General features: G+C 40.5%; 1 protein-coding gene across 2 annotated transcripts in view; it reads left to right on the top strand.

Annotated features, from left to right (window-relative positions):
• The first annotated feature begins 3,024 nt into the window (after positions 1 to 3,024).
• NUP155 (nucleoporin 155) overlaps positions 3,025 to 25,958 on the top strand; it is a 72,005-nt gene continuing 49,071 nt past the window's right edge. Inside the window, exons 1-12 of one of the 2 annotated variants that reach the window (XM_002713980.5) lie at positions 3,025 to 3,538; positions 7,152 to 7,289; positions 7,553 to 7,649; positions 8,588 to 8,658; positions 9,665 to 9,757; positions 11,272 to 11,438; positions 12,779 to 12,884; positions 16,278 to 16,351; positions 17,586 to 17,677; positions 21,145 to 21,242; positions 22,043 to 22,195; positions 24,664 to 24,764. In XM_002713980.5, coding sequence (XP_002714026.1) covers positions 3,382 to 3,538; positions 7,152 to 7,289; positions 7,553 to 7,649; positions 8,588 to 8,658; positions 9,665 to 9,757; positions 11,272 to 11,438; positions 12,779 to 12,884; positions 16,278 to 16,351; positions 17,586 to 17,677; positions 21,145 to 21,242; positions 22,043 to 22,195; positions 24,664 to 24,764 — 1,347 coding nt within the window. In that variant the 5' untranslated portion in view covers positions 3,025 to 3,381. The remainder of the gene's footprint in view (positions 3,539 to 7,151; positions 7,290 to 7,552; positions 7,650 to 8,587; positions 8,659 to 9,664; positions 9,758 to 11,271; positions 11,439 to 12,778; positions 12,885 to 16,277; positions 16,352 to 17,585; positions 17,678 to 21,144; positions 21,243 to 22,042; positions 22,196 to 24,663; positions 24,765 to 25,958) is intronic. The other variant, XR_011382009.1, reaches the window with a different exon arrangement.

Genomic DNA, 25,958 nt, shown 5'->3' with positions numbered 1-25,958 from the left:
TGCTTTCTGATTGGTTCAAATAAAGAGAACGTCCCTAGTTAGGGGCCAGTTTATATTTCTAATTGGTGCAAAATATGATTGTTAGGGTTTGATTGGCTTACGTAGGAACCCAAGGTCCTGGAGGCAACTCAGTCTAACAGCCTTCCAATTAATTAAACATTGAGTAAAGCTCCAGGTGGCTCAGCATACGTAAAGGCAGTGGCATGAAAACTGTAGTATTCAATGCATCCCTCACTGTACATATCCAACATAAGCAAAACCATTTTCCCCTAGGAACATCCTTAAGGAAATCATCTATTAATTTTATTGAAACTTGAAACTTGTTTGCCTTTTTAATGCTCAGTATGACAATATGAGAAGTACTCATAAAGTACTTCTGCCACATTTAAGAGTATGACAGTCATTTAAAAGAAAACCACTTGTAATTGAATTTTTAGCTTTTCATGGAACAACATTTTGACTAGAAAGAATGGCACTTAAAATACAGCTATTTAGATGTATTTTGCAAACATTTTCTTGAAAATCAATGAATTAGTCACGTCAGGGAAAATAATTGACGGTTCTCGGTGCCTATGATAAAATCAGAGCTTTCTTTTTATTATTTTATTTGAGAGGCAGAGGCAGAGAGACAGGGAAGACACCTTGTTGATTTTAAATTTCACATTGCAAAGAACAAATATTCACAGTGTGTGTGTGTGTGTGTGTTAAGATTTACTTACTTATTTGAAAGGCAGAGTTACAGACAGAGAGGGAGAGACAGAGTGAAAGGTCTTCCATCTGCTGGTTCACTTCCCAAAGGGTCACAACAGCTGATGAGTTGATCCAAAGCCAGGAGCCAGGAACTTCTTGTGTGTTTCCCACACAGGCCCAGGGACCCAAACACTGTGTCATCTTACACTGCCTTCCCAGGACATAGCAGAGAGCTAAATTGGAAGAGGAGCAGCTGGGACTCAAGCCAGTGCCTGTATAGGATGCTGACGCTGCACTATGCCACGTGCCGCACACACCCGCCACACCAGTGTTTTTAAAGGGCAATCAAAGGGTGCCAGTACTGTGGCATAGTAGACTAAGCCTTCACCTGCAGCACCAGGATCCCAAATGGGTGCCAATTCATATATATATACACATATATATACATATATATAATATATATATGTATATAGATACACACACATATATATAAACACAGAGCAAGTACAGATATGAGAACCCAGATCTCATTAAATACAAAACTAAAAGAGATTTGTAAAAATGTGAAATATCATTCTTCTAACATTTTAGTTTCAGAAACTATAGTGATTTCTCATAAAATTGTGTTATTTATATGACTGTGGGTTAGGTTTTTTCATACTTGTAAATGAATTTTTAAATTTTCATTTTATGAGTTAACAAATATTAATAAAATATAACTCTTACAAATCATAAGCCCTTTGGAATTCTGAATAATTTTTAAGGGTATCAGGAAGTCCTGAGACCAAAAAGTTTTAGAATCTCTATTCTGGAGAAGCCAACTTTTCCTTTAAAGAGCTGGAAAGTTAACACCAGGTTTTGTGGCCTTGTGGTCCATGAAGCCACTACTCAGCGTGGCTGCTGTGATGGAAAGCAGCCATGTGCAATATGTAAATGAATAGCAGCAGTGACATAACACCCTTGGGAGCCTTGTTCCTTCCCAGCACTATTAGACAAACATTACTAGATTGTCCAGTTGGTGGAGTTGAAAACTTTCAATTGTTTATACTGTTACAAATCAAAAACAGAATATTAGATCATCTCATTTCAATGTGCGATCTACCAAATAAAAATTGACAGCTGGAGACCAAACTACCTATTTATACACAGATAGTAAAATTTATTCTAGTATATGAGTATTTGTTATGAGGTCAAATTTTAGACTAGTAACACAGAACTTTTTAATATTCACAAATTTAGTCAAGCCTTTTATTTGAGGAAGTAAAAATGAAAATCAAATTGCAAAGATCCAATTTATTTTGTTACTGATTTGCTAGATTATGAAGAATCTAACTAGATGATGCTTACATAGGTGACACTTCAAGAGAGCCTCAGGGCCATTGCTGTGGCACAGTGGGCTACGCCACCAGCAACAGTGATCAGCTCTATGAGCTCATGTCCTGGCTGCACCACTTCCCTAAGTGACCAGGGAAAAGCAGAGGAAAAATGGCCCACATGGCTTGGGCCCATTTGGAGAGTGAACGGATGGAAGCTCTCTCTATCTCTGCCTCTACCTCTCTGCAACTCTGCCTTTCAAGGGAAGAAAGCAAAGAAAGGAAAGAAGAGTGCCTTGATTTATGCCCTCAAGTTGCCTTGGAGGAACAAAGCCTCCTTAGCCAGCTCCCGCTCCTTTCCCTACTGCACTAGGAGCATTATAGTGTTGCACTTTAAAGCTATTTGTGTTCGTGTGTGAAGCCCCTTGAAGACAAAATACATTATCAATCAGTTTCATACACCCAGCAACAGGTACAGTGCCTGACAAACTAGGAATCCAATTTTTCACAAGCACTGGGTATTGGGAGCCTGTTATACCAGTCCCTGTCGGGAGTGCTCGGAATAAAAAAGATGGAATAGAATGTCTGCCACCTTTTGACAATGGAAAAGTAGAGCAGCAGCATCTGACCTCACACAGGGAAAGCAAGCCTCCAGACACGTAGCGTTTCACCAGAACAGACCACAAAGCCAAAGAAAATTGCGCAAGTAGAAAACCCTACACTCCTAAGTCCATGAGGAATACCGTGGAATTATGGTTTACATGTCAACTGTTTGACAATCGCTAACTATACTGGGAAGAGACGTTAATTGAAGCGTCAAAGTCCTTGATGCGCGGCCCACTCTAACAGTTGCCGTTGCGGGATTCGGCCTTGCAGAGCCCGAGCCCAACTCCTCTCACGTGCTCAAATCCACCGGAACCCCAGCAGCCCCCACGGCTCGCCTGCACTACCCGTTACCTACTTCCCGCCTTCCCGCTCCCTCCTTCCTCCCTATCCCACCCACCCCCGCCCCGCCCCGCCCCTTCTCCCCCAGGCCCTCCCCTCTCCTTTTCCCCCTTTCTTCCGTCCGACCCTAGACAACCTCCGCTTGTTCCCTTCCTCCCTCACTCCAAAATCCTCATTCTCCACGTCTCGAAAGTATCTCCCACCCCCTAGCTCCATCCCCAACGTCCATCTCTCGGAACAACTTCCGCCCAACTCCATAACGGCGTCTCCCAGTTCCCCGCCAGGTGGACCGGAAGTACGTCATGACGAGGCGCCGGAGCGCTCGTTTGGCGCGCGCGCCGTTAGCGGCGGGGCTGTGCTAATTTCTTGGGTTTTCTGTCAATTTTCTTTGGTTTTTGATTTTTTTCGGACTTGTATACTTACAATTTTGGAGATGCCGTCTTCTTTGCTTGGCGCGGTGATGCCGGCTTCCACATCGGCTGCAGCCCTGCAGGAAGCTCTGGAGAACGCGGGGCGACTTATCGACAGGCAATTGCAAGAAGACCGCATGTATCCGGACCTTTCCGAGCTTCTCATGGTGTCCGCCCCAAGTGAGTGATGGGTGCCCATTAGGTCACCCTTCTTTCTCAGACAGAAAGACCCCCGCCTGCTTCTCTAATCCTGGTCCTTATCCTCAGTTGGTCCTGGTGAGGACATCCCGAGATTTAGGGCGCTGTTTTGCTCTATCTTTGAAGACCCCCAGTCTATTTTCAATCTTCCGTCCTCACTTTCTTCTTTGTAGATTCTTAAGACGGCAAGAGTGAAGGCGAATCCCCAGTTGAAGCTGAACGAGGCGAAGATCCCAACCCAAATGTGCCTTTTGGTGCTCCCAGATGCAAAGAATTTCCTGATCAAAATCGGGAATCAAAATCTCATTGTTGTTCATTCCTTGAGTTAATATTTCAGTGAATAAGAAAGGCACACAAGGTTATATTGGAAGATTTACTATAATTTCTAAAAGATATACTTTGTTATGTAGAGTAAGTATAACATGAAGTGATGAGAGATGCTAGAACTACCAGTGGAATGGGTGCCGGTTCCGGTCCCGGCTGCTCCACTTCCGATCCAGCTCTCTGCTATGGCCTGGGAAAGCAGTAGAAAATCGCCCAAGTCCTTGGGACCCTGAACCCGCGGGGGAGACCCAGGAGAAGCTCCTGGCTCCTGGCTCTGGATCGGCGCAGCCCCAGCCGTTGCAGCCAATTGGGGAGTTAGGGAGTGAACCAGTGGATGGAAGACCTCTCTCTCTGCCTCTTCTCTCTCTGCGTAACTCTGACTTTCAAATAAATAAATAAGTCTTAAAAAACAAAAAACAAAAAAACAAAACAAAAAAAACTACCAATGGAATAAAGGAAGAGAACAGGGAGTTCAACAGTGCTAGTGAACAGGGAGGGGAAGTTAGAGTACTTTTGTTGGTCCACAGAAATGGGGTGATTGGAAAGGTTAATAGTTTTAAATTATAACCAGTTTTTCTAGGCTGATGGAATTGCATCAGTTAGAAAAAAGTGACCCCTTCGTGAGATGGAAATTGAAGAAAAGCAGAGAAGTGTAGGAAAGAGATGAGATTTTTGGTAAGCAAGAACCCATAAAAGCTATCTAAGACAGTGTATGCAAGGCGAACCAAAAAGATTCTTCTGTTGATATATGAAAATTGTTCATCGGTAGACTTGTCATTAGAGAAATGATTAAAACAGAGGTAGTATTTACTTTTGACAGCTACTTACCATTGAATTCGTCTTAGGAGACCAGATTTCCTGTTAGTAACTGCCATCCTGACATCATTACTTGCTTTGGCTGTCTGCTTTGAAAGCAAGATGTAAGTTAGTACGTTCTGGTCTTACTGTACATCTCATCCCTTTACACACTTCTACCTGGTCAACCCAATCTCTCTCTTTTGTGTTTTTCTTGAAGTCTTGCTTCAGTAGCACAGAATTTAAAATGCTTTCCCTAAGAAGCTCCCTTTTCAGAATTTTACATTTTTTTTTTAAATATTTCATTTGAGAGGTAGAGTCACAGACAGAGGTAGAGAGAGAGAAGTCTTCCATCCGCTGGTTCTCTCACCAAATGGCCACAGTGGCTAGAGCCGGGCCAGGCAGAAGCCAGGAGCTTTTTCCAGATCTCCCATGTGGGTGCAGGGGCACAAGCACCTGGACCATCTTCCACTGCTTTCCCAGGCACATTAGCGGGGAGCTGGATCGGAAGAGGAGCAGCCGGGACTCGAACCAGCCACATGTGGGATGCCAGCACTGCAGGAGGCGGCTTTACCTGCTATGCCACAGCACCGGCCCCTCTACCTCTTTCTTAATTCTGCCTTTCAAATAAATAAATACTTTTTTAAAAAGGAAATTATTTCTGATTATTTTATTTGAGAAACAGACTTCCCATCTGCAGATTCACTACCAAAATCTATAATTTCTAGAATGTTCTTTCTAATTTACCTGACAGATTTCTTCCAGACTCCTTGTGAAAGTCTTCTGTTTTTCTTTGAAGTATTTTTCAGTGATTCCCATGTTCACTAAAATTAATTTCCTCTTTCACTTCCCACTGCCATTTAAAATATGCAGTATTTTATTAAAATTGTATTTTAGAATGAAATACAGATTTGCTTTACAAAGGATCCATTGGAGAAGGAGTGAACAGTGTTACAAATGAAATATGATTGAGTCTTACTGGTAATTGTTGAAGTTGGGTTATCTGTACATAGAAATGAGTTGCATATTTCTCCTATTTTTGTGTGTTCTTTAAATTTTCATTATTCAAAAATTGTTTTGTATGTCAGTTCCTCCTAACATCTAGATTCCTAAAAAGATGCCTGGGATGATTATGTCATCAGTCAGATCTACAGCACAGCTTCAGGACCAGGGAGGACAAGCTGAGGAGACCAGCTATCTGCCCTTCATGACCTGAGTCTTAAGAGAAGGAATGCCTGCTGAGAGCGTTTTATAAAACTCTCTGTGGCTTTTCTCCCCAATAAAACAGTCCTTATGTTAGCATTTGTTTTTGTTATATTTGTGTGAAGGAGAAGTCTAGAGGGAAAAGGCATGGACTGTTTTAATCTGAAAATGTTTAAATGGGAAAGACAATAAGCTGTTTTCCCCCATCTTTTTTTGCCCAAGGTTAGTTGATCTACAAATTTCTACACAGTTTTATAAATGCTTTCCATTTTAAGATTAATAAAATAATAGAAAAACACTAAGCTACTGTGGAGTAAGTTGCTGTAAAAGATAACCTTCTGAGGTTAACTATGGAATTTTTTAGGGCAATTGTTGTTAAGATGCTGCTTAGGAGACCAGCATCCCATTTCAGAGGGCTGGTTGAGTCCTGGCTGATCTGCTGTATTTTGTTTTGTTTTAAGATTGATTTATTGGGACCGGTGCCTTGGCACCATGGCATAGTAGGTTAAGCGCGCCCACCTTTATGTTAAGCGCCAGCATCCTTTATGGGCACTGAGTCCCAGAGTTACAGAGAAAGAGAAAGAGAGGTCTTCCATCTGCTGTTTCACTCCCCAGATGGCCGCAACAGCCAGAGCTGAGCCGATCTGAAGCCAGGAGCCTGACGTTTCCTTTTGGTCTAGGAGCTCTCCTTTATATTGAGGGGCTCAAGCACTTGGGCCACCTTCATTGCTTTCCCAGGCCCTTAACAGGGAGTTGGATTGGAAGTGGAGCAGCAGGGATTCAAACCAGCACCCATGTGGGATGCTGGTACCACAGGCAGAGCTTAACCTACTATGCCACAGCTCCAGCCCAGCTCTGCTTCTGATCCAGCTTCCCGATAGTGCACCTGGGAAGGCAGGTGCTTGGGCCCCTGCCACTCTGGTGGGAGACCCAGATGGAGTTCTAGGCTCCTGATTTTGCCCTGGCTCAGCCCTGGCTGTTGAAGGCATTTGGGGATTGAACCAGTGGATGGATGATTCTTTGTCTCTACTTCACTATACCTTTCAAATAAATCATTTAAAAAAATCATTTGCAGGGATGAAGTACTTGATCATTTAAAAAATGGAATTTCTCAGGCCTACTTTGTGTGTGTCAGCTAGAATGACTTTATTTTCTCTGTCTCTGTGGAACTGTCTCCTGCACCATGTTTTATGGCTTGTAATGCTTCTCTTTGCCCAACTGATGAGCAGTGTATTATTACAAATACTTTCTTTTCTTTCTTTTTTTTTTTCAGACAGTCCCACCGTTTCTGGCATGTCAGATATGGATTATCCTCTCCAAGGACCAGGTTTGCTCTCGGTACCCAATCTTCCAGAGATCAGTTCCATCCGAAGAGTTCCTCTCCCACCTGAACTTGTCGAACAGTTTGGACGTATCCTATTAGCTTTTATTTAACTCTGTGAAAAATGGTGTTTTCATTACTGGAATTCTTATTTTGTGTTTAATTGCTGTATTTTGTGTAAGTTCATTTAAGGGTTTTATTTGAAGTATGTTTAAGTGTATGAATGGCTTGCTATTTTATTAAATTTTAGACTGATTGTGATGTTTAAAATCAAGTTTAAGTCAAAAGTTATTGAAGCAAATTTATGAAAAATGAGACTGAGCCATTTCTACCTTACATCCACACTACCTCAGATATGCAATGTAACTGCATGATGGGCGTATTCCCTCCTATCAGCAGAGCTTGGCTTACCATTGACAGTGACATTTTCATGTGGAACTTTGAGGATGGGTATGTATTTAAGGCTTTACTGTGATTAGAATTTAAACAAACATTGTAGCCAGTGTCCCACTCATTAGAAGCTTCCTGGTTTATCTTTCATTCATTAGCATCTGGATCAGTACTTCTAAATATGCATGCCAGTCATCTAGGGATGTTCAAATATGATTTCCATTTTAGTAGTTCTCAGTGAGGCCCAAGAGCCTTCCTTTACAAGCTTGCTCTCTTGAGTAGTAAAGATCTAGGTCCCAAGCTCTAACCCCGTAGTAAAGATAGTACTAGTGATTTTTTCAGAGATTTCACATTTTTTTTTTTTTTTTTTTTTTTTTTTTTTTTTTTTTTTTTTTTGACAGGCAGAGTGGACAGTGAGAGAGAGAGACAGAGAGAGAAAGGTCTTCCTTTGCCGTTGGTTCACCCTCCAATGGCCGCCGCTGCAGCCGGCGCACCGCGCTGATCCTGGCAGGAGCCAGGAGCCAGGTGCTTTTCCTGGTCTCCCATGGGGTGCAGGGCCCAAGCACCTGGGCCATCCTCCACTGCACTCCCTGGCCATAGCAGAGAGCTGGCCTGGAAGAGGGGCAACCGGGACAGAATCCGGCGCCCCAACCGGGACTAGAACCCGGTGTGCCGGCGCCGCAAGGTGGAGGATTAGCCTATTGAGCCACGGCGCCGGCGATTTCACATTTTTTTAAGACATCTCTTTTCCTTGCATTTCTTTTGAGTGGGCCTCTGATAACTTATTGAAGTGACTCAATAGATTTGCTTTTTTGTTTGTGTATTTTTCATGGCCTTAGGTAGGTCTTTATCCATGGTCTTTAGAATAAAACAATTGGGTATACTGGCTTACTTTTTCATTATATTCCTTCTCTAAATTTATTTAACCTTTAAAGAGCATGTGAGATGCAACTTTGTTTTCTTTATATGTGTAACATGTTTTCTTCAATTATTTACAGAGGAGACCTTGCCTATTTTGATGGACTTAGTGAGACTATTCTTGCTGTGGGGCTTGTGAAACCAAAAGCTGGTAAGAAGTAAAATTATACAGATAAATAGTTGAGTTTCCAAATGAAGTTTTGTTCCAAATTGCTTATAATTACATATATATAAGGGATTGGGGCTATTTTCTGGTTAATTCTCTTCAATGGTATGAGTCTGCCTTCTTAAATGTTAAACAATGTTCTGGAATTTTATTATGCTTACTTTTTACAACTCTTTATTGGCTTACCTGGAGGGTTATTTATTTATTTATTTATTTATTTTTGCATTATAGATTTTTCATCAATTACTGAATTTAGAGTAAAAACCCTGCCACCTTAGCAATTTTTAAGTGTAAATTTCAGTAATATTAAATATGTAAACACTGTTCTGCAACTATCATCACTGTCCATGTCGAACTCTTTATCTTGCAAACTGAAGCTCTGCCCATTGAACTCTTGTTCCTCTTTGCTCCAACCCTTTACAACTACCATTCTACTTTTTGGCTCCATGAATTTGACTCCTAGGTTCTCATTTAAATGGAGTCATACAGTTTTTGTGATTTTTTTTTTTTGACTGGCTTATTTCATTTAGCATATATCCTCAAGATATAGCCGTGTTGTAACATGTATCAGCATTTACTTTTGAGGGCTGAATAAAAGTACATTGTATATAGATGCTACTTTTTGATTAATCTTCAGTTCATGGATATGTGGATTACTTTTACCTTTCAGATATTACGAATAATGAATGTTGCTATGAACATGGATGTGAAAGTATAAGTCTTATATTTTAATGAACTGAAACTATTTAAAATGTAACTTTTTAAATGCCATTAAATACTGAAGTGATTGCTATTGAAGTGATTGTTTCCTGAAGTGGCTCTTTTCTACTGCTATTTACTTATATAAATCATCATGCATTAACATCAGAAGTAAATGGATTCAAACATTTTATATACTATTTAATCAGTAGTTCGTAATGAAAAACTATGTTCTGTTTAAATTATGAATCTTTTTTTCTAAAAATAATTCCTACATTGTGTCTACTTTAAGGGATCTTTCAACCTCATGTACGACACCTCCTGGTTTTGGCAACCCCTGTGGATATAGTAATCCTTGGACTCAGCTATGCTAATTTGCAGACAGGTATGGCAGCCCACATGTTATTTATTGGTTTAATTTTATTTATTTATTTATTTGAAAGTCAGAGTTACAGAGAGAAGGAGAGACAGAGAATGAGATTTTCCATCTGCTGGATCACTCCCCAAATGGCTGCAATGGCCAGGGCTGAGCCAGGCCAAAGCTGGGAGCCAGGAGCTTCTTTTGGGTCTCATGCAGGTGCAGGGACCCAAGCACTTGGGCCATTTTCCGCAGCTTTCCCAGGCACAGCAGGGATCAGGAATGGAAGTGGAGCATCCAGAACTTGAACTGGCACCTATATGGGATGCCAGCATTGTAGGTGGCTGCTTAACCAGCTATGCCACAATGCTGTCCCCCATGTTATGTTTTTTAAAACAATACGTTGACAATAAGTAGTCTTATTAAAAACTAATCTGTGCCTTCCTAGACACTGGCACTGTGCTCTTGGGACCTTCCAATCATCAGAATCATGGGCCAAACAAACCTCTGGGTTTTATAAAGTACCCAGCATTGGGTATTTTGCTGTAGCAACATGAAATGAGTTCATCCAAGAGCCAAACTCAGTGTCTTATTCTCAGTGGGTCTTCATTGAGTCCTGGCAGGCATTCAAGGAGCTGCTGCTTGAGAAAGATAGAGAAGAATCCATAAACATTTAATGACTGGGTCAGTGAGAGGTTTTGTTGTAAACGTGGCATTTCCAAAGGCAGGGAAGCTGAGAGTGGCTGGGGCGTGGTCTCACACTGTGGGCCCTGTGACCTAGGAACTGGACGTCTGTGTGTGTGTGTCTGCCAGGTTGTCAGACCAGCAGTGCAATTCAGTGCCTTCTCTGGGGCTTGATTGATCAGGAAGAAGGGGTTTCTGAAAATTATTTAAACTAAATGTTAAGATATCAGATTCCACCCCTCTGGACAGTGCTGGAAAAATCCCAGAAAGATGCTGCCTTTTTGGGGCCTTGTTTGTCTTCTATCTGGGAGGGCAATTAAACACCAACCAGATAGGAAAGTACTTTTCAGATATACTGTTGATTCCTTAAAGTAATAAGGTAAGAAAGATTTTGAGCAGGAAATGTAAATAACTTACTGTAAGATTTCTATATTGTTAATCTATTTCTGAATGGTTTTCTTGCCCTCTGTAGATCTTTTGTGGGAGAAGGGGACAAAACAAAAACTATAAAATTAAAAAAAAAAACTAATCTGGGTGAAATGCTTGATTCCAGTGACTCAATTGAATAATTATTTCTATCAAATCTTCAGGCTCTTTCTTGAAATTTAATAATTTGGAATTATTTTTTATGTAATGTTTTACTACACATTTTATATATTTATATATGTGTACTATAGTACTATAGTTTCTATTTAACTTGAATTATCAGATTATTTGTATCAGACTTGTACTAATTCAAAATATTGACACTTTCAAGTAAGAATTTAGTAGGAATGAATTCTGAAGATACTACAAAGATCATTTTTTTAACCTTGAAAAAGCTAATAATTATTGTATTCTTTCTTTTAAAAAATTAGGTTCTGGAATTCTTAATGACAGTATGTCTGGTGGGATGCAGTTGCTTCCAGATCCTTTATACTCTCTTCCCACTGATAATACATACCTTTTAACAATAACTTCCACTGATAATGGCAGAATTTTCTTGGCTGGGAAGGATGGCTGTTTATATGAAGTAGCATACCAAGTAAGTCTGACATGCATAAACTTTTTACCCTCTCTCTTGTTTTGACTAACTATTTTGTGATTTGTTTGAGAGATAGAGTGCTCCTATCCTGTGTTTCACTTTCCAAATGCTTCAAAAGGCCAGTACTGGCTGAGGTAAAACTAGGAGGTGGGAATTCATCCACTTCTCTCACATGGGTGTCTGGTAATCAACTATGTGAGCCATCACCTGCTTCCTCCCAAGATGTACATTGGTGGAAATCTGGAAACAGGAGCAGAGCAGGGATGTGAACCCAGGTCCTCTGAAACAGGATCTGAGCATCTTTTTTTTTTTTTTTTTTTTTTGAAAGAGTTACTGAGAGAGAGGTCTTCCTTCCACTGGTTCACTCCCCAGATGGCCACGTGGGCCAGGAGCTTCTTCCCAAGCATTTGGTCCCTCCTCTGCTTTCCCAGACACATAAGCAGGCAGCTGGATTGGAAGTGCAGTAGCCGGGACTTGAACTCCTTTCCCTCTCTGTTGATGAAAAAAGATGGGCTTGTTTTTGTATTCTGATATAAAGACATTTATATATACTAGTGGAAAGTAATCAAGCATAAAATTAAACCTGTAGTCTTCAGTGATTACACCATGAAAATTAAATCCAGTATTCTTCCCAGAGGGACAAACCGTTATCAATTCTTTGCATGTCTTTATAGACTGTGATATATGCATTGATGTATGTGTATATATAAATATTACATATTTTTTGTGTATACACACACAAATGCATAGTTTATTTCTGCAAATTATGCTTTAATAGGATTACTGGTTATGTTTTGAGTCTCAGTTGGATTTTGAAATAATTATGGCCCTTTTTAAAAAAAAAAAAATTTATTTGAAAGAGTTAATAAGGAGGAGAGACAGAGATATCTTCCATATGCTGCTTAAGACACCTAATGGCATCATGGTTGGGGCTGGACCAATATGAAGCCAGGAGCCTGGAGCTTCTTCCAGGTTTCCAACATGGGTGCAGGCATCTGAGGATTTGGGCCATTTTCTACTGCTTTCCCAGGAGCGTGACTAAGGGAGCTGCATGGGAAGTGCAGAGCTCATGTGGGATGCCACCACTGCAGGCCATGGCTCACCCTGCTGCGCCATGTTGCCTACCTTCATAATTATGTTTTGAAAGTCCTTGTACTTGGTAGTTATTTTTAATTCTGAGTCTAAAATAAATAATTAAATTTGAATAATAAGCCTTACTTTGTTTACAATCATTGGTATATCATGAAGATTTGAAAATTTTTGTAAATATGGGTATATAGTAGTTGTTATGACAACTTGTTTTACTTTCACAAGTCATCTTTCTATTTTTCTCTTTTAAGGCAGAAGCAGGTTGGTTTAGCCAGCGATGTAGGAAAATAAACCACTCGAAGAGTTCACTTTCTTTTCTTGTTCCTTCCTTACTGCAATTCACATTCTCAGAAGATGGTAAGTAAAACATTTGTCCTAACTTTTTTTTTAAGATGTATTTATTTATTTATTTGTAAGGCAGAGTTGCAGAGAGAGTTGAGGAGACAGAGAGAAAGATCATCCATCCTCTGGTTCACTTCCCAGATGGCCCCAATGGCCAGGGCTGGGCCAGGCTGAAGCCAGAGCCAAGAGTTTAATCCAGATCTCCCATGTGAGTACAGGGGCCCAAGCACTTGGGCCATCTTCTGCTTTCCCAGATGCGTTAGCAGGGAGCTGGATTGGAAATGGAACAGCCAGCACACTAACCAGTGCCCACATGGGATGCTGGCATTAAGGTGTCAGTTTCACCTGGTATGCCACAAGGCTGGCTCCACAAATTGTCATTCTTAATCAGAATTGTTTTGTTTTAAAGATTTATTTATTTGAAAGGCAGAGTTACTAGAGAAGGAGAGACGGAGAGAGAGCTTTCTATCTGCTAGTTCACTGTCAGGAGCCAGGAATTCCATCTGGGGTTCCTATATGGGAACAGTGGCCCAAGTATTGGGCCATCCTCTGCAGCTTTCCCAGGGGCATTACCAGGGAGGTGGATCACTAGTGGAACACCCGGAAATTGAACCAGAGCTCATATTTAATGCCAGCATTGCAGGCAGCAGCTTAACCCACTGTGCCACAATGCTGGCCACAGAATTGTTTTCATATTTAAAAAAATTTTTTTGTATTTATTTTCATCTACTTGAAAGGTAGAGTGACCCATATAGGAAAGCGAAAGAACTCCTTTTTTTTGTTTGTTTGTTTGTTTTTTTTTGGTAGAATTTGAGACAGAGAGACAGAGAGAAAGGTCTTCCTTCTGTTGGTTCACCCCCCAAATGGCCACTGCCGCTGGCACAGTGCTGCGCCAATCCGAAACCAGGAGCCAGGTGCTTCTTCCTGGTCTCCCATGTGGGTGCAGAAGCCCAAGTACTTGGGCCATCCTCCACTGCCCTCCCAGGCCACAGCAGAGAGCTGGACTGGAAGAGAGAAACCGGGACTAGAACTCGGTGCCCATGTGGGATGCCGGCGCCGCAGGCAGATTAACCAAGTGAGACGTGGGGCTGGCCCCCCCCTTTTTTTTTTTCTTAAAGATACATTTATTCATTTGAAAATCAAAGTTATACAGAGAGAAATAGAGGTAGAGAGAGAAAGAGAGGTCTTTCATCCACTGGTTCACTCCTCAGTTGGCAGCAGTACCGGAGCCATGCTGATCTGATGCCAAGAGCCAGGAGCTTCTCCTAGATCTCCCACGTGGGTGCAAGGGCCCAAGGACTTGGGATATGTTCTACTGCTTTCCCAGGCCATAGCAGAGAGCTGGATCGGAAGTAGAGCAGTTGGGACTTGAACCAGCACCCATATGTGATGCCGGCACTGTAGGTGGCGGTTTTACCCGCTACACCATAGCGCCGGCCCTGAGAGAAAGAACTCTTCTATCCACTGGTTTACTCCCCACATGTCTACATCAGCTGGAGCTGGATAAGTCCAAAGCCCGGAGCTCAGGCCTCCTATGCGGGTTGCGGGGCCCAAGTACATAGGTCCTCATCTAGTGTCCGCCAGGACTTATTAGTAGGAAACTGAATTGGAAGCAGAGTAGCCAGGACTCAAGCTGATACTCATATAGGGTGCAGGCATTGCAAGTGGCGACTTAACTCACTGTGCCACAATACTTGCTCATTGTCACATTAAATAGCAATTTTTATAAACTCATCAGGTCTTTTAAAGGGGGAAGAATTTATAAAACAAGGAGAACGTATGGATTTTATCTAAAAGTTACTTATTGTCTATAAATGTAACATGATAGAACATATATTGAAACAGCTACACATATTTAAACCAAAGTATGTGTATATGTGAGAGAGGAAGATATTCAGACATCTAATATATGCTCTGCCTGGTCTACAAAAAATTTGCAGTATAAAAAGAACATATTTGCTTCTATATATTACTTCCAGTTATTAAACAGCTTTTTCAAAAGGAGTTGTTTTATAAGCATACAGGTGAAAAAAGTTCTTTTTTTTTTTTTTTTTTTTTTTTTTTTTGACAGGCAGAGTTAGAGAGAGACAGACAGAGAGAAAAGTCTTCTTTTTTCCGTTGGTTCACCCCCCAAATGGCCGCTGCGGCCGGCGCACTGCGCCTATCCAAAGCCAGGAGCCAGGTGCTTCCTGCTGGACTCCCATGTGAGTGCAGGGCCCAAGGGCCTGGGCCATCCTCCACTGCCTTCCCGGGCCACAGCAGAGAGCTGGCCTGGAAGACGAGCAATAGGGACAGAATCCGACACCCCGACTGGGACTAGAACCCGGGGTGCCAGTGCCGCAGGTAGAGGATTGGCCTAGTGAGCTGCAGTGCCGGCCAGTGAAAAAATTCTTAAGCAGAATCCTTGTCATATATGAAGTTTTGTTGTATTTCTGTAGATTGAGGGAATAAATATGAGTTGACCAAAAAAATTGATTTATCACTAAAATTAAACAGATATTGCCCAAAACTAACTTAATGCTTCTATTTCAAATAAAGTAATCTTTTGGCAATGAAAGAAGTACCTAAATTAAAAAAAAAAAAAAAAAGAATATATCTGAGTTTTTGATGAACTGTGTGATTTACACTGATCAAATAATTATAAAATGCTTTGGTAAAATAAGATATATACACCTGAAAATGTTGATAGGATGAATTTTTAAATTATTTTCCTTTGAGGCTGATGCTGTGGTGTATCAGGTAAAGCTGCTGCCTGCAGTGCTGGCATCCCATACGGGTACTGGTTCGAGTCCCATTTGCTCCCATTTCATATGCAGCTCCCTGCTCATGCCCCTGGGAAAGCAGTGCAGGATGGCCCAAGTGCTTGGGCTCCCACAACTCAAGTAGGAGACCCAGATGAAGCTCCTGGCTCTTAGCTTTGACCTGGCCCACACCTGGTGTTTGTGGCCATTTGGGGAGTCAGTGGAAGACTTGTCTCTCTAATTCTGCCTTTCAAATAAATAAATTTTTTTAAAAAATTCTCTTCCTTCACACAATAAAGTATTAAGTAAAATGATATGAATGTAGTTATTTTATATGTTTCTAGCTTTTATTACATTCTTTAAAGACTGCAGATTGAAGAAGTAATCTAGAAATTGTTTTTTGGTTTGGTTTAACATCTGTTTACGAAAAAAAGAACTTACTTTTGACGCTCTTAACCCAATGACAGTGTCTGACATCTGTTTTTCATGTGTTCTTGTGTCTGAATGTTTGTGGCTTGGGCCTTATACATATAGGGCTTAACTACACAATGAGAGACAGGAATACCACTGAATGCAGAGTTCTAATTTAGCAACTTGAATCTGGTATAAGTGGCTACTGTGTTCAATTTATTAATTCTTGGATTGTTTTTCTTTGTCTTTCTTTTAGATCCTATTGTTCAAATTGCTATAGATAATTCTAGAAATATTTTATATACACGATCGGAGAAAGGTGTAATACAGGTAAGTATTAATATACTACCATTTAAGAGTGAAAAAAAATCCCTCATTTTGTTGCTTTGTTTTAGTTTTTGTTTTTGATTTGACAGACAGAGAGACAAAGACATTCAGTCAGATAGAGGTAGCAGTCATTCACTGGATCATTCCTGATACGACTGCACCTAGGATAGGTCCAGGTCAAAAGCAGGAGCCTAGAACTCAACCTGCATACTTCATCTTAGTTGGTAGGGACCCAAGCACTTTTGCCATCACTTGTTGCTTCCCAGGGTACATACTAGCAGAAAGTAAGAACCTAGGTTGCAGTTTTTTGTTTGTTTGTTTTTGTTTTTGTTTGATAGGCAGAGTGGACAGTGAGAGAGAGAGACAGAGAGAAAGGTCTTCCTTTGCCGTTGGTTCGCCCCCCAATGGCCACCGCTGCCGGCGCACCACGCTGATCCGAAGGCAGGAGCCAGGTGCTTCTCCTGGTCTCCCATGCGGGTGCAGGGCCCAAGCACTTGGGCCATCCTCCACTGCACTCCTGGGCCAGAGCAGGGAGCTGTACAGGAAGAGGAGCGACCAGGAAAGAATCTGGCGCCCTGACCGGGACTAGAACCCAGTGTGCCAGCGCCGCAGGCGGAGGATTAGCCTATTGAGCTGTGGTGCCGGCCACCTAGGTTGTGTTTTAAATGATATTCCAAATCCCTATTTTTAAGGAAGAATATTCATAATATCCATTCTTCTTTCCTGTGAATTGTGTGTTTATTTAAAAAAAAAAACACTTTTTTCTATTTATTTATTTGAAAGGCAGAGTTAGAGAGATGCAGAGACAGAAAGAAAGGTCTTTCACCTGCTGGTTCACTCCCCAGATGGCCGCAATGGCCAGAATCTGTGCCGATCTGAAGCCAGAAGCCAAGAGCTTTTTCCAGGTTTCTGGCACAGGTGAAGGGGCCCAAGGATTTGTGCCATCCTTTATGGCTTTCCCAGGCCATAGCAGGGAATGGGATCTGAGTGGAGCAGCCACGACTCAAACCAGTGCCCACATGTATGCCAACAATGCAGGCATTGGCTTCACCCACTACGCCACAGTGCCAGCCCCTCCAAACCACTTTTTATGGCTCCTTTTAATGAAATTTCAAATCTCTGAGGTTGGCATATCTCTAGCAATTAATAAAATTAAAGTATCCTCAAAAATTTTTTATTTGACATAATGTGTATAGTATATAAACATGTTTAAGTAAGAAGGATTTTTTATTTATAGGTTTATGATTTGGGCCATGATGGACAAGGAATGAGCAGAGTTGCCTCAGTTTCACAGAATGCTATTGTCTCTGCTGCCGGAAACATTGCTAGGTAAATATGGCAGTTGATTATAAGACATTTCATTTGTAGGTATAATTATACTCTTTGTGTATAGCATGCTAAAATTATTCCCTCTTCAAAATATATCTAGAAGGTAAAAACATTGAAAATGATAATAATTTAGGTTTTGTTTGAAACAGGTGTGAAAGGCAGCTTGTATGTTTTACCTGGAACTTTAAGTTTAGTTGATCTGTTTCAGGGATCCTGACTAAGATGCGATGAGTCTGAAAACACTGCATCTCTTTTTAACTGTTCATCCTTTTGTTTTTTGAAGATTGACTTATTTGAAAGGCAGAATTACAGAGAGGCAGAGATAGGTCATCCCTCCGCTGGTTTACTCCTCAAATGCTTACAATGGCCAGAGTTGGGCCAGTCTGGAGCCAGGAGCCTGTAACTTCTGGGTCTCTCATGTGGGTGCAGAGGCCAAGGACTTGGGCCATCTTCCGCTGGTTTCCCAGGCACATTTGCAGATGAGCTGGATGAAAGTGGAGCAGGACCCGAACCAACACCCAGAGGGGATATTGGCACTGTAGGCAATATCTACCCACTCTGCCACAGCACCAGCCCTAACTACCCACCCTTTTAATGGGCCTACGTGGTACAGTTTGATTTGTTTTATTATTTACACGAATGAAAAATGTAATATATCATGATTGTAGTGTCTTCTTTTTATAGATAAAGAAACTAAACTAAGAGGTGTTCTGATTTGTCTGATTTCTAACTGCTGAAACCCAACCTGGAAGCCAAGTCTTTAAACACTTGACCCTGCTTCTTGCATGTATACCAACTGCCTTGTCCAGCTACAGACTTTGTTTCCTTATAGTAAAGGCCTCAGATTTTCAGCTTTTGTTGTCTGTGTGCTGCAATCAGCTATCTAAAAATCAACATGTTTCCTTTTGCTCTTTAGTGGCAAAATAATTCTGAAGACAAAAAGTAGAAAACAGAGGATTTTGTTTTTTCCCCCAACTTTATCTTGGAAATTTGTTCAAATCCACAGATAAATTGAAAGAAATAATGAAAAAGTCTGATACACCTTTTATCTAATGTCACCATTTGGGGCCAGCGCTGTGGCATAGCGGGTAAAGCTACCACCTGCAATTCTAGCATCCATATGGGCACTGATTTCAAGTCTCAGCTGTTCCACTTCCAATCCAGTTCTCTGGGATGGAAAACAGTAGATGATGGCCCAAGTGCTTGGGCCTCTGTACCCATGTGGGAGGCCCAGAAGAATTTCCTGGCTCCTGGCTCTAAATCGGCCCATTGTGGCCATTTGGGGAGTGAACCAGCAGATGGAAGATCTCTCTCTGTGTCTCTCTGCCTCTCTGTAACTCCACCTTTCAAATAAATAATCTTTAAAAAAAAAAAATAAAGTTACCATTTGTTAAGATTTTAAAGTTTTATTTTGTTTATTTGAAAGGCAGAGTTAGAGAGAGAGATACAGAGATAAAGGTCTTCCATCCTCTGGTTTGCTCCCCTAATGGCCACAATGACTGGGGGCAAACCAGTCAGGAGCCACGAGCCAGGAGCTTCTTTTGGGTCTCCCACGTGGGTGCAGAGGCCATCTTCCATTGCTTTCCCACAGACATTAGCAGGGAGCTGGATCGAAAGTGGAGCAGCTGGTACTTGAACCAGTGCTGATATAGGAGGCTGACACCGCCGGCATGGGCTATAAGTTACTTCACAGCGCCAGCCCCCGCTTTGACCTCTTAAGTCTCTTATGTAAGCACGGTAGAAAATTAACAGTAAGTCTGTAACATTGCCTAGTAATGATCACACCATATAAAAATTTCCCAGTATTCCCCCAAATCTTCTATGGCTGTTTTTCCATTTTTCTCCAGTTAACAGAGCTTAAGTATGCCATCAGTCTAGTTTCTGCTATAGAACAGCCTCCTCACCAGCTTTACTTTTTATAATGTTGACATTTGGGAGAGAGAGGCAAAAGAATTATTTATAGCTTGTCCCAGTTTTTTTAAAAGGATTTTTTTTATTTATTTGAAAGACAGAGTGACACAGAGGGAGAAACATGTAAGAGAGATCTTCCATCCACTCATTAATTCCCCAAAATCCTACAACAGTCAGGATTGGGCCAGGCTAAAGTCAGGGGCCAGGAACTTTATCCACGTTTCCCATGTGGGTGGCAGGAACTCAAGTACTTGGGGTGCCCCTCAGGGGCATTAGCAGGAAACTATATTGAAAACTGAATATCTGGGAATCAACCTTGCTTTACACTGTGGAATGTAGGCATTCAAAACGGTAGCTTAACCTGCTGTGCCACAACATCTGCCCCATCCCAATTTCTGAATTTCTCTTTTTCTTTATTATAGATTCTCAGTAATATTTTCTTAAAACCAGTATTAAGATGATGGAAGCTTCTTAGTGCATTGTGTCAAAAAGCACATAGTATCAGTTTTCCCGCTTTTTTGTTTGTTTGTTTGTTTGGCAGTCACAGTGGACAGTGAGAGAGAGAGAGACAGAGAGAAAGGTCTTCCTTTGCCGTTGGTTTACCCTCTAATGGCTGCTGCGGCCGGTGGGCTGTAGCCGGCGCACCGTACTGATCCGAAGGCAGGAGCCAGGTACTTATCCTGGTCTCCCATGGGGTGCAGGGCCCAAGCACTTGGGCCATCCTCCACTGCACTCCTGGGCCACAGCAGAGAGCTGGCCTGGAAGAGGGGCAACAAGGACAGAATCCGGCGCCCCAACCAGGATTAGAACCCGGTGTGCCGGCACTGCAGGCAGAGGATTAGCCTATTGAGCCGTGGCGCCAGCCCAGTTTTCCCACTTTTGAACGCTTGGTTAAGGTGGTGGTCACCAAATCTCTCCCATTTAAGGATCCATTTTCCCCCTTTTTAATTAGTAACGATCTTTTTTTTTTTTTTTAAAGATTTATTTATTTATTTGAAAGTCAGAGTTGCACAGAGAGAGAGAGAGAGATCTTCCATTTCCCTAGTTCACTCCCCAGTTGGCCGCAGCTGCACTCATCCGAAGCCAGGAGCTTCTTCCGGGTCTCCCACGTAGACACAGGGGTCCAAAGACTTGGGCCATCTTCAACTGCTTTCCCAGGCCACAGCAGAGAGCTGGATTGGAAGTGGAACAGCCGAGTCTCAAACCGGCACCAGGGCGTTAACCCGCTGCGCCACAGCGCCGGCCCCAGTAACGATCTTTACAATGATTATTTGGTACTCTGAGAACATTTGTTTACCACCCACCATTTGCCTAATACTTTTAGTCTTTTAAGATAACTTTTGTTCAATAATGAAGTTAATCTTAAAAATATTAATGCAAACTACACATTCAGGGAGTTTGTACCAGCTCTTGCTGATGTTCTATTACCTTCCTAAAAGGTTAGTCTTAAATTATTTTAGCTCATTTAGACATGTAAAAATCTTGATGGAAAGTATTTCTCATAATTTAGAAGACACATCTTTAAAATACAGTTTAGTTTTTTTCCTTTCTTTTAGGACCATTGATCGTTCTGTTTTTAAGCCAATTGTTCAAATAGCAGTGATTGAAAATTCTGAATCACTGGACTGTCAGTTACTGGCTGTCACTCATGCAGGTATGTTTTCTCCATATCAGTATATCTACTGTTGTCTTTTTGGAATCCTTAGATTTGGAAATTTATGGTTGGAAATGTTTTTACTTCCATAATAGCTATCAAGCCATATTAATAATTCATAAAATTAAGCCTTTTGAAGATAGGAAGATTTGTGTCCTCCGTTTCCTGATTTTATAGCATGAAAGGTAGAGTGCCTCAGATTTAATGACCGAGCCCGAACTGGAGCAGTCTCCTTTGATTTGTTCCATGTTCCTCTGAAAATGTGTTGTTTCAACTCTAATTCCAAGTAACACCTTTCTTTTCTTTTTTTTAATTAATTAATTAATTAATTTGAAAGTCGGAGTTACAGAGGAGAGGCAGAAAGAAAGAGAGGTCTTCCATCTAATGGTTCATTCCCTAGTTGGCTACAACGGCCAGAACTGCGATGATCCGGAGCCAGGAGCTTCTTCTGGGTCTCCCACATGGATGCAGGGGCCCAAGGACTTGGGCCATCTTTCACTGCTGTCCCAGGCCATAGCAGAGAGTGAGATCGGAAGTGGAGCAGCCAGGTCTCGAACCGGCGCCCGTATGGGTTGCTGGAGCTTCAGACCAGGGCGTTAACCCAGTGCACCACAGCACCAGCCCCCATTTTCTTAGAATTGTTTCTCAGCTGGTACTTTAGATGACAATTTAAGATCAGTTAGGAAAGTGGTATATGGTTTTAACAGAGTTCTGAGTTTCTATATAGCATTGCTTTAATACATATGTACCTCAGATGCTTTGTTTTCTGTTACTGATAAATAATTTTACCCCATCGTCAGGTGTTCGATTATATTTTAGCACTTGTCCGTTCAGACAGCCGTTAGCACGTCCTAACACACTGACACTAGTTCACGTCCGCTTACCTCCTGGATTCTCAGCATCTTCGACAGTGGAAAAGCCCTCCAAAGTACATAAAGCCCTTTATAGCAAAGGTAAGTTAAGAAATTCTATCAGATTTTAGGAAGTTAAGAAATATTATCAGATTTTAGGTGAGATTCTTAAATTTTCTAAAATTTTAAGGCATTTTGAGGCATTTAAAAATAATTAATAAACAAATGTTCTAATAAAGTTGGAAATTTTTGATTTTTATCCAGTGTTCTTTTTCTATACTAACATATTTTGAGTATTTTTCAATTGGTGTGTATATTAAAACCCCATTTTTAAATACAACTATTTAATTATGATTTAATTTTAGCTTGTTATTAGCTTTGTTTTTGAACGCTCTTGTTAAATTCAGTATTATACAGCTTATAATACATGGCTTTGTGAACTCATCCTTTAAAATAGAAAAACTCAATGACTTTTCTTCATTTGATCTTAGCCAAAAGGCCAAAAAACAATCAGACTTTTTCTAATACTATGTCAGTGTCTATGGATGTGTAGAATTCTGCATGCAACAGTGAAAAATTGTGATGACAGACTTTTCCGGATTCATAATTAAGGTTTTTTTTTTTAATATTTTAAATACTTGCTTATTTGAAAAGCCAAGTTATAGAGACAGAGATTTTTTTTCTGTTTGTTTACTCTCCAAGTATCCACAATTGGTGGGGCTGGGCTAGACTGAAACTAGGAGCCAGGAGTTTTTTCCAGGTCTCTAATGTGGATGCAGGGACCCAAGCTCTTGGGCCATCTTTCACTGCTTTCTCCTGGTGCATTAGCAGGGAGCTGGATTGGAAGTAGGGTAGCCAGGACTTGAACTGGCACCCATATGGGATGCCAGTTCTTCAGGTAGCTTAACCTGCTATGCCACAATGCCTGAGCTTGACAGTGACAGGAGTCCAAGTACATGGGCCATCTTCTGCTGCCTGTGCGGGTGCTATAATAGGAAGCTGGATTGCAGGTGCAGTGGTTGGGACTCCAGACTCCCATATGGGCTGCTGGTATAGCAAGCCTCAGCTTAACTCACTGTGCTACAAGTCCAGCCTGAGGCCTTTAATCCGTTTTGAATAAATTTTTATAAGTCTTACGAGATGGGGGTTTGGTTTTATTATTTACCTGTGGATATCCACTTTCTGAGCATCATTTGTTGAAAAAAGTATTTTTTCCCCATTGTATTTGTTTGGCACCGTTTTCTCAAATGAATTGACCATTAACTGTGTGAGTTCTGTCTAGAATCTCAATTCTTTTTCTTGCACTACCATGATGAGTCTTCAGAAGATTTCATAGGAAATATATATTACGAAAAACAATGCATTTATTTCTAGATTTTTTTTATACCTAAATATTTGTTAATTTCAATTTTAAAAAACTTTCTGAAGTACCCTTACATGTCCTCATGCCAGTAACATGCAGTCTTGATTACTATTGCTTTGTATAAGTTTTGAAATTGTTTTAAGATTACTTGGCTATTCTGAATCTTGCATTTCCATATGAATTTTAGGATCTACTTGTCAATTTCTGTAAAAAAGGCAGTTGGGATTTTTAGAATTTAATTTTTTTGATCACTTTAGAAATTATAGCCATCTTAACTATGTTAAGTCACAGTTGTCTTTTTATTTAGGTCTCCTTTAATTTCTTTCAGTGATGTGTATACACTGTACAGTCTTGCTTCTTTGTTAGATTATTCCTAAGTATTTTTATTCTTTTGGATACTATTCATTTATTTGATACTATAACAAAAAAAAAGTCAGTTTGAAAACTAGAAATGTATTCAGGACAAAATACTGTGGTTTTTAATTGTGTTTTCATACAATATATTGCATTTTTCAAACTCTAAGATGCTAAAAGTGAATAAACATCTTTTGCTGCTTTGATGTAAACTCAACTTTTCGTAGTCCAATTGTATGCTTTATTAATTAATTATGCTCTCAGCTAAAACCATCTAGAGGGTCATTACTGGTACCACTAAAGTCAGAGAGGGCATATTAGGCTGGAGGAGCTGCAATTGATCGTGTGACAGTAAATTTCTAAATCAGACTGTATTACCTAGTTTTTGCTGAGACTGATTCTTTGGTACTTTTTCTCTGTTATTCCACTAGTATCTTCATCATTTTTATTTTTTCTGTGTTTTAATTATTACTGTACTTATACTCTATTTCATTGAATATTTAATATCCATTGATTGTAAGTCACAGTATTTTTTATTTACTAAATTAATTTTTATTATGTTGGTAAGTAAATTGATGAACGTATTGATTGTAAAATATATCCTAATTTAAGAAATTTGAATTGGTAAAAAATGAGGGGGGTTCCTTCTGAAAGAAATATAGAATCAGCTCAAGAATACTTAATGACTCTGCTCTACCCTTGTTTACATGTTCTTTGAGAGAATTTAATTTTGCTTATAAGTTTGTTAAAAAGATTGATGAGCATAAATTTATTAAGACTAATATTATTAATGCTATTAAGGATGCATATTATTTGACACTGTTTAATAAAATTGTATATGTGAAACTTTTAGGTATTCTACTAATGGCAGCTTCAGAAAATGAGGATAATGACATTTTATGGTGTGTCAATCATGATACATTTCCATTCCAAAAGCCAATGATGGAAACCCAGGTACGTTATCCTGAGAGTTCTAATCTTTCATATAATGTTAAGTAAAGACTAATAGCATAAGGAGCTTTATATTTTAATTACTACTGTCTGCTTTTGTATTAGCTTTTTTATCACTACGCTGAAATACATGAGGAAACTATCTTTGTAAAAAGCAGAGGTTTATTTAGCTCATAGTTTTGGAGGTTCATGTCCAGACAGGGCAGCTCCATTGGTGTGGGCTATGATGAGGGCAACAGTGTTGGAGTAAGGAGCGCAGACGTAGAAAGAACCAAATGGCAAGCGAGGAAGCAGAGATGGAGGCTGGCGATGCTCAGCGTTTATAAACAACCCTTTCACAAGGACTACCTTCCAAGGCCACACCCCTAGTGTTCTAAGGACCTCCCAGTAGGTCTACCTTTCAGTCATCATAATTCCACCATTAATGGCACTAAGCCATTAATTTATGAGTTTGTAGTTTAAAGTCTTCTATGTGTTTGGGAGCCAAATCATTTCCATGTCATCGCAATTTATATTATTTGGCTAAAAATCATACTTTAAAAATATATCCTATTTGTTTTCACTCTGTCAGATTAGCAGTTATTATGGTCATCATTTAAAACATCTTTAAAGAAAATATTGGACCTTTTTTTAAATGTCTTTAATAATATACATGAAAATACATGTGTGTTTTCTGAAATGATCACTATCCTATTTAAATATATAACCATCCCGTTTTAGTTATAACTTAGAATTAGTCTGTAATTTTACCTATATATATAAATTTCTTTTGTACATTGTAACAATTTACAGTTTAAATGGTACATTGAACCCTACCTGAGAGAATTACTAACATTTTTCGTGTTTTATCTTTCTTCTTGATACACAGACACACAGTTTTGTTTTAAAAGCAAATATGAGTACCACCATATACCCCATGAAGTCAGTGTAGTTATCCTGGGAGAGGGGCAAGGCTGCCATGAACACACCCATGGGATCCACTTGGGCCTCCCAGTCCTACTCCCAAACCCACCAGGAGCTTGGGGGGAAGGCCTCACTCTGCTTCCTTTTGGTGTCCTGCTCACCTCTGACTTCTAGGTATCCCTGCAAAGTCCCCAGAGGCTGGAGATCAAACCAGATATACCACCCCCCACTGGAGTGTGAATGTTGGGTGCTCTATTTTGGTTTCAGCTGTCACTGACTGCTTTCTAATTATTC

The sequence above is a fragment of the Oryctolagus cuniculus genome, chromosome 14, assembly GCF_964237555.1.
Source record: "Oryctolagus cuniculus chromosome 14, mOryCun1.1, whole genome shotgun sequence".
NCBI classification, from domain to species: domain Eukaryota; kingdom Metazoa; phylum Chordata; class Mammalia; order Lagomorpha; family Leporidae; genus Oryctolagus; species Oryctolagus cuniculus.
The sequence above is the reverse complement of the archived record's forward strand: the minus strand, read 5'-3'. Positions and strand labels throughout refer to the sequence as shown.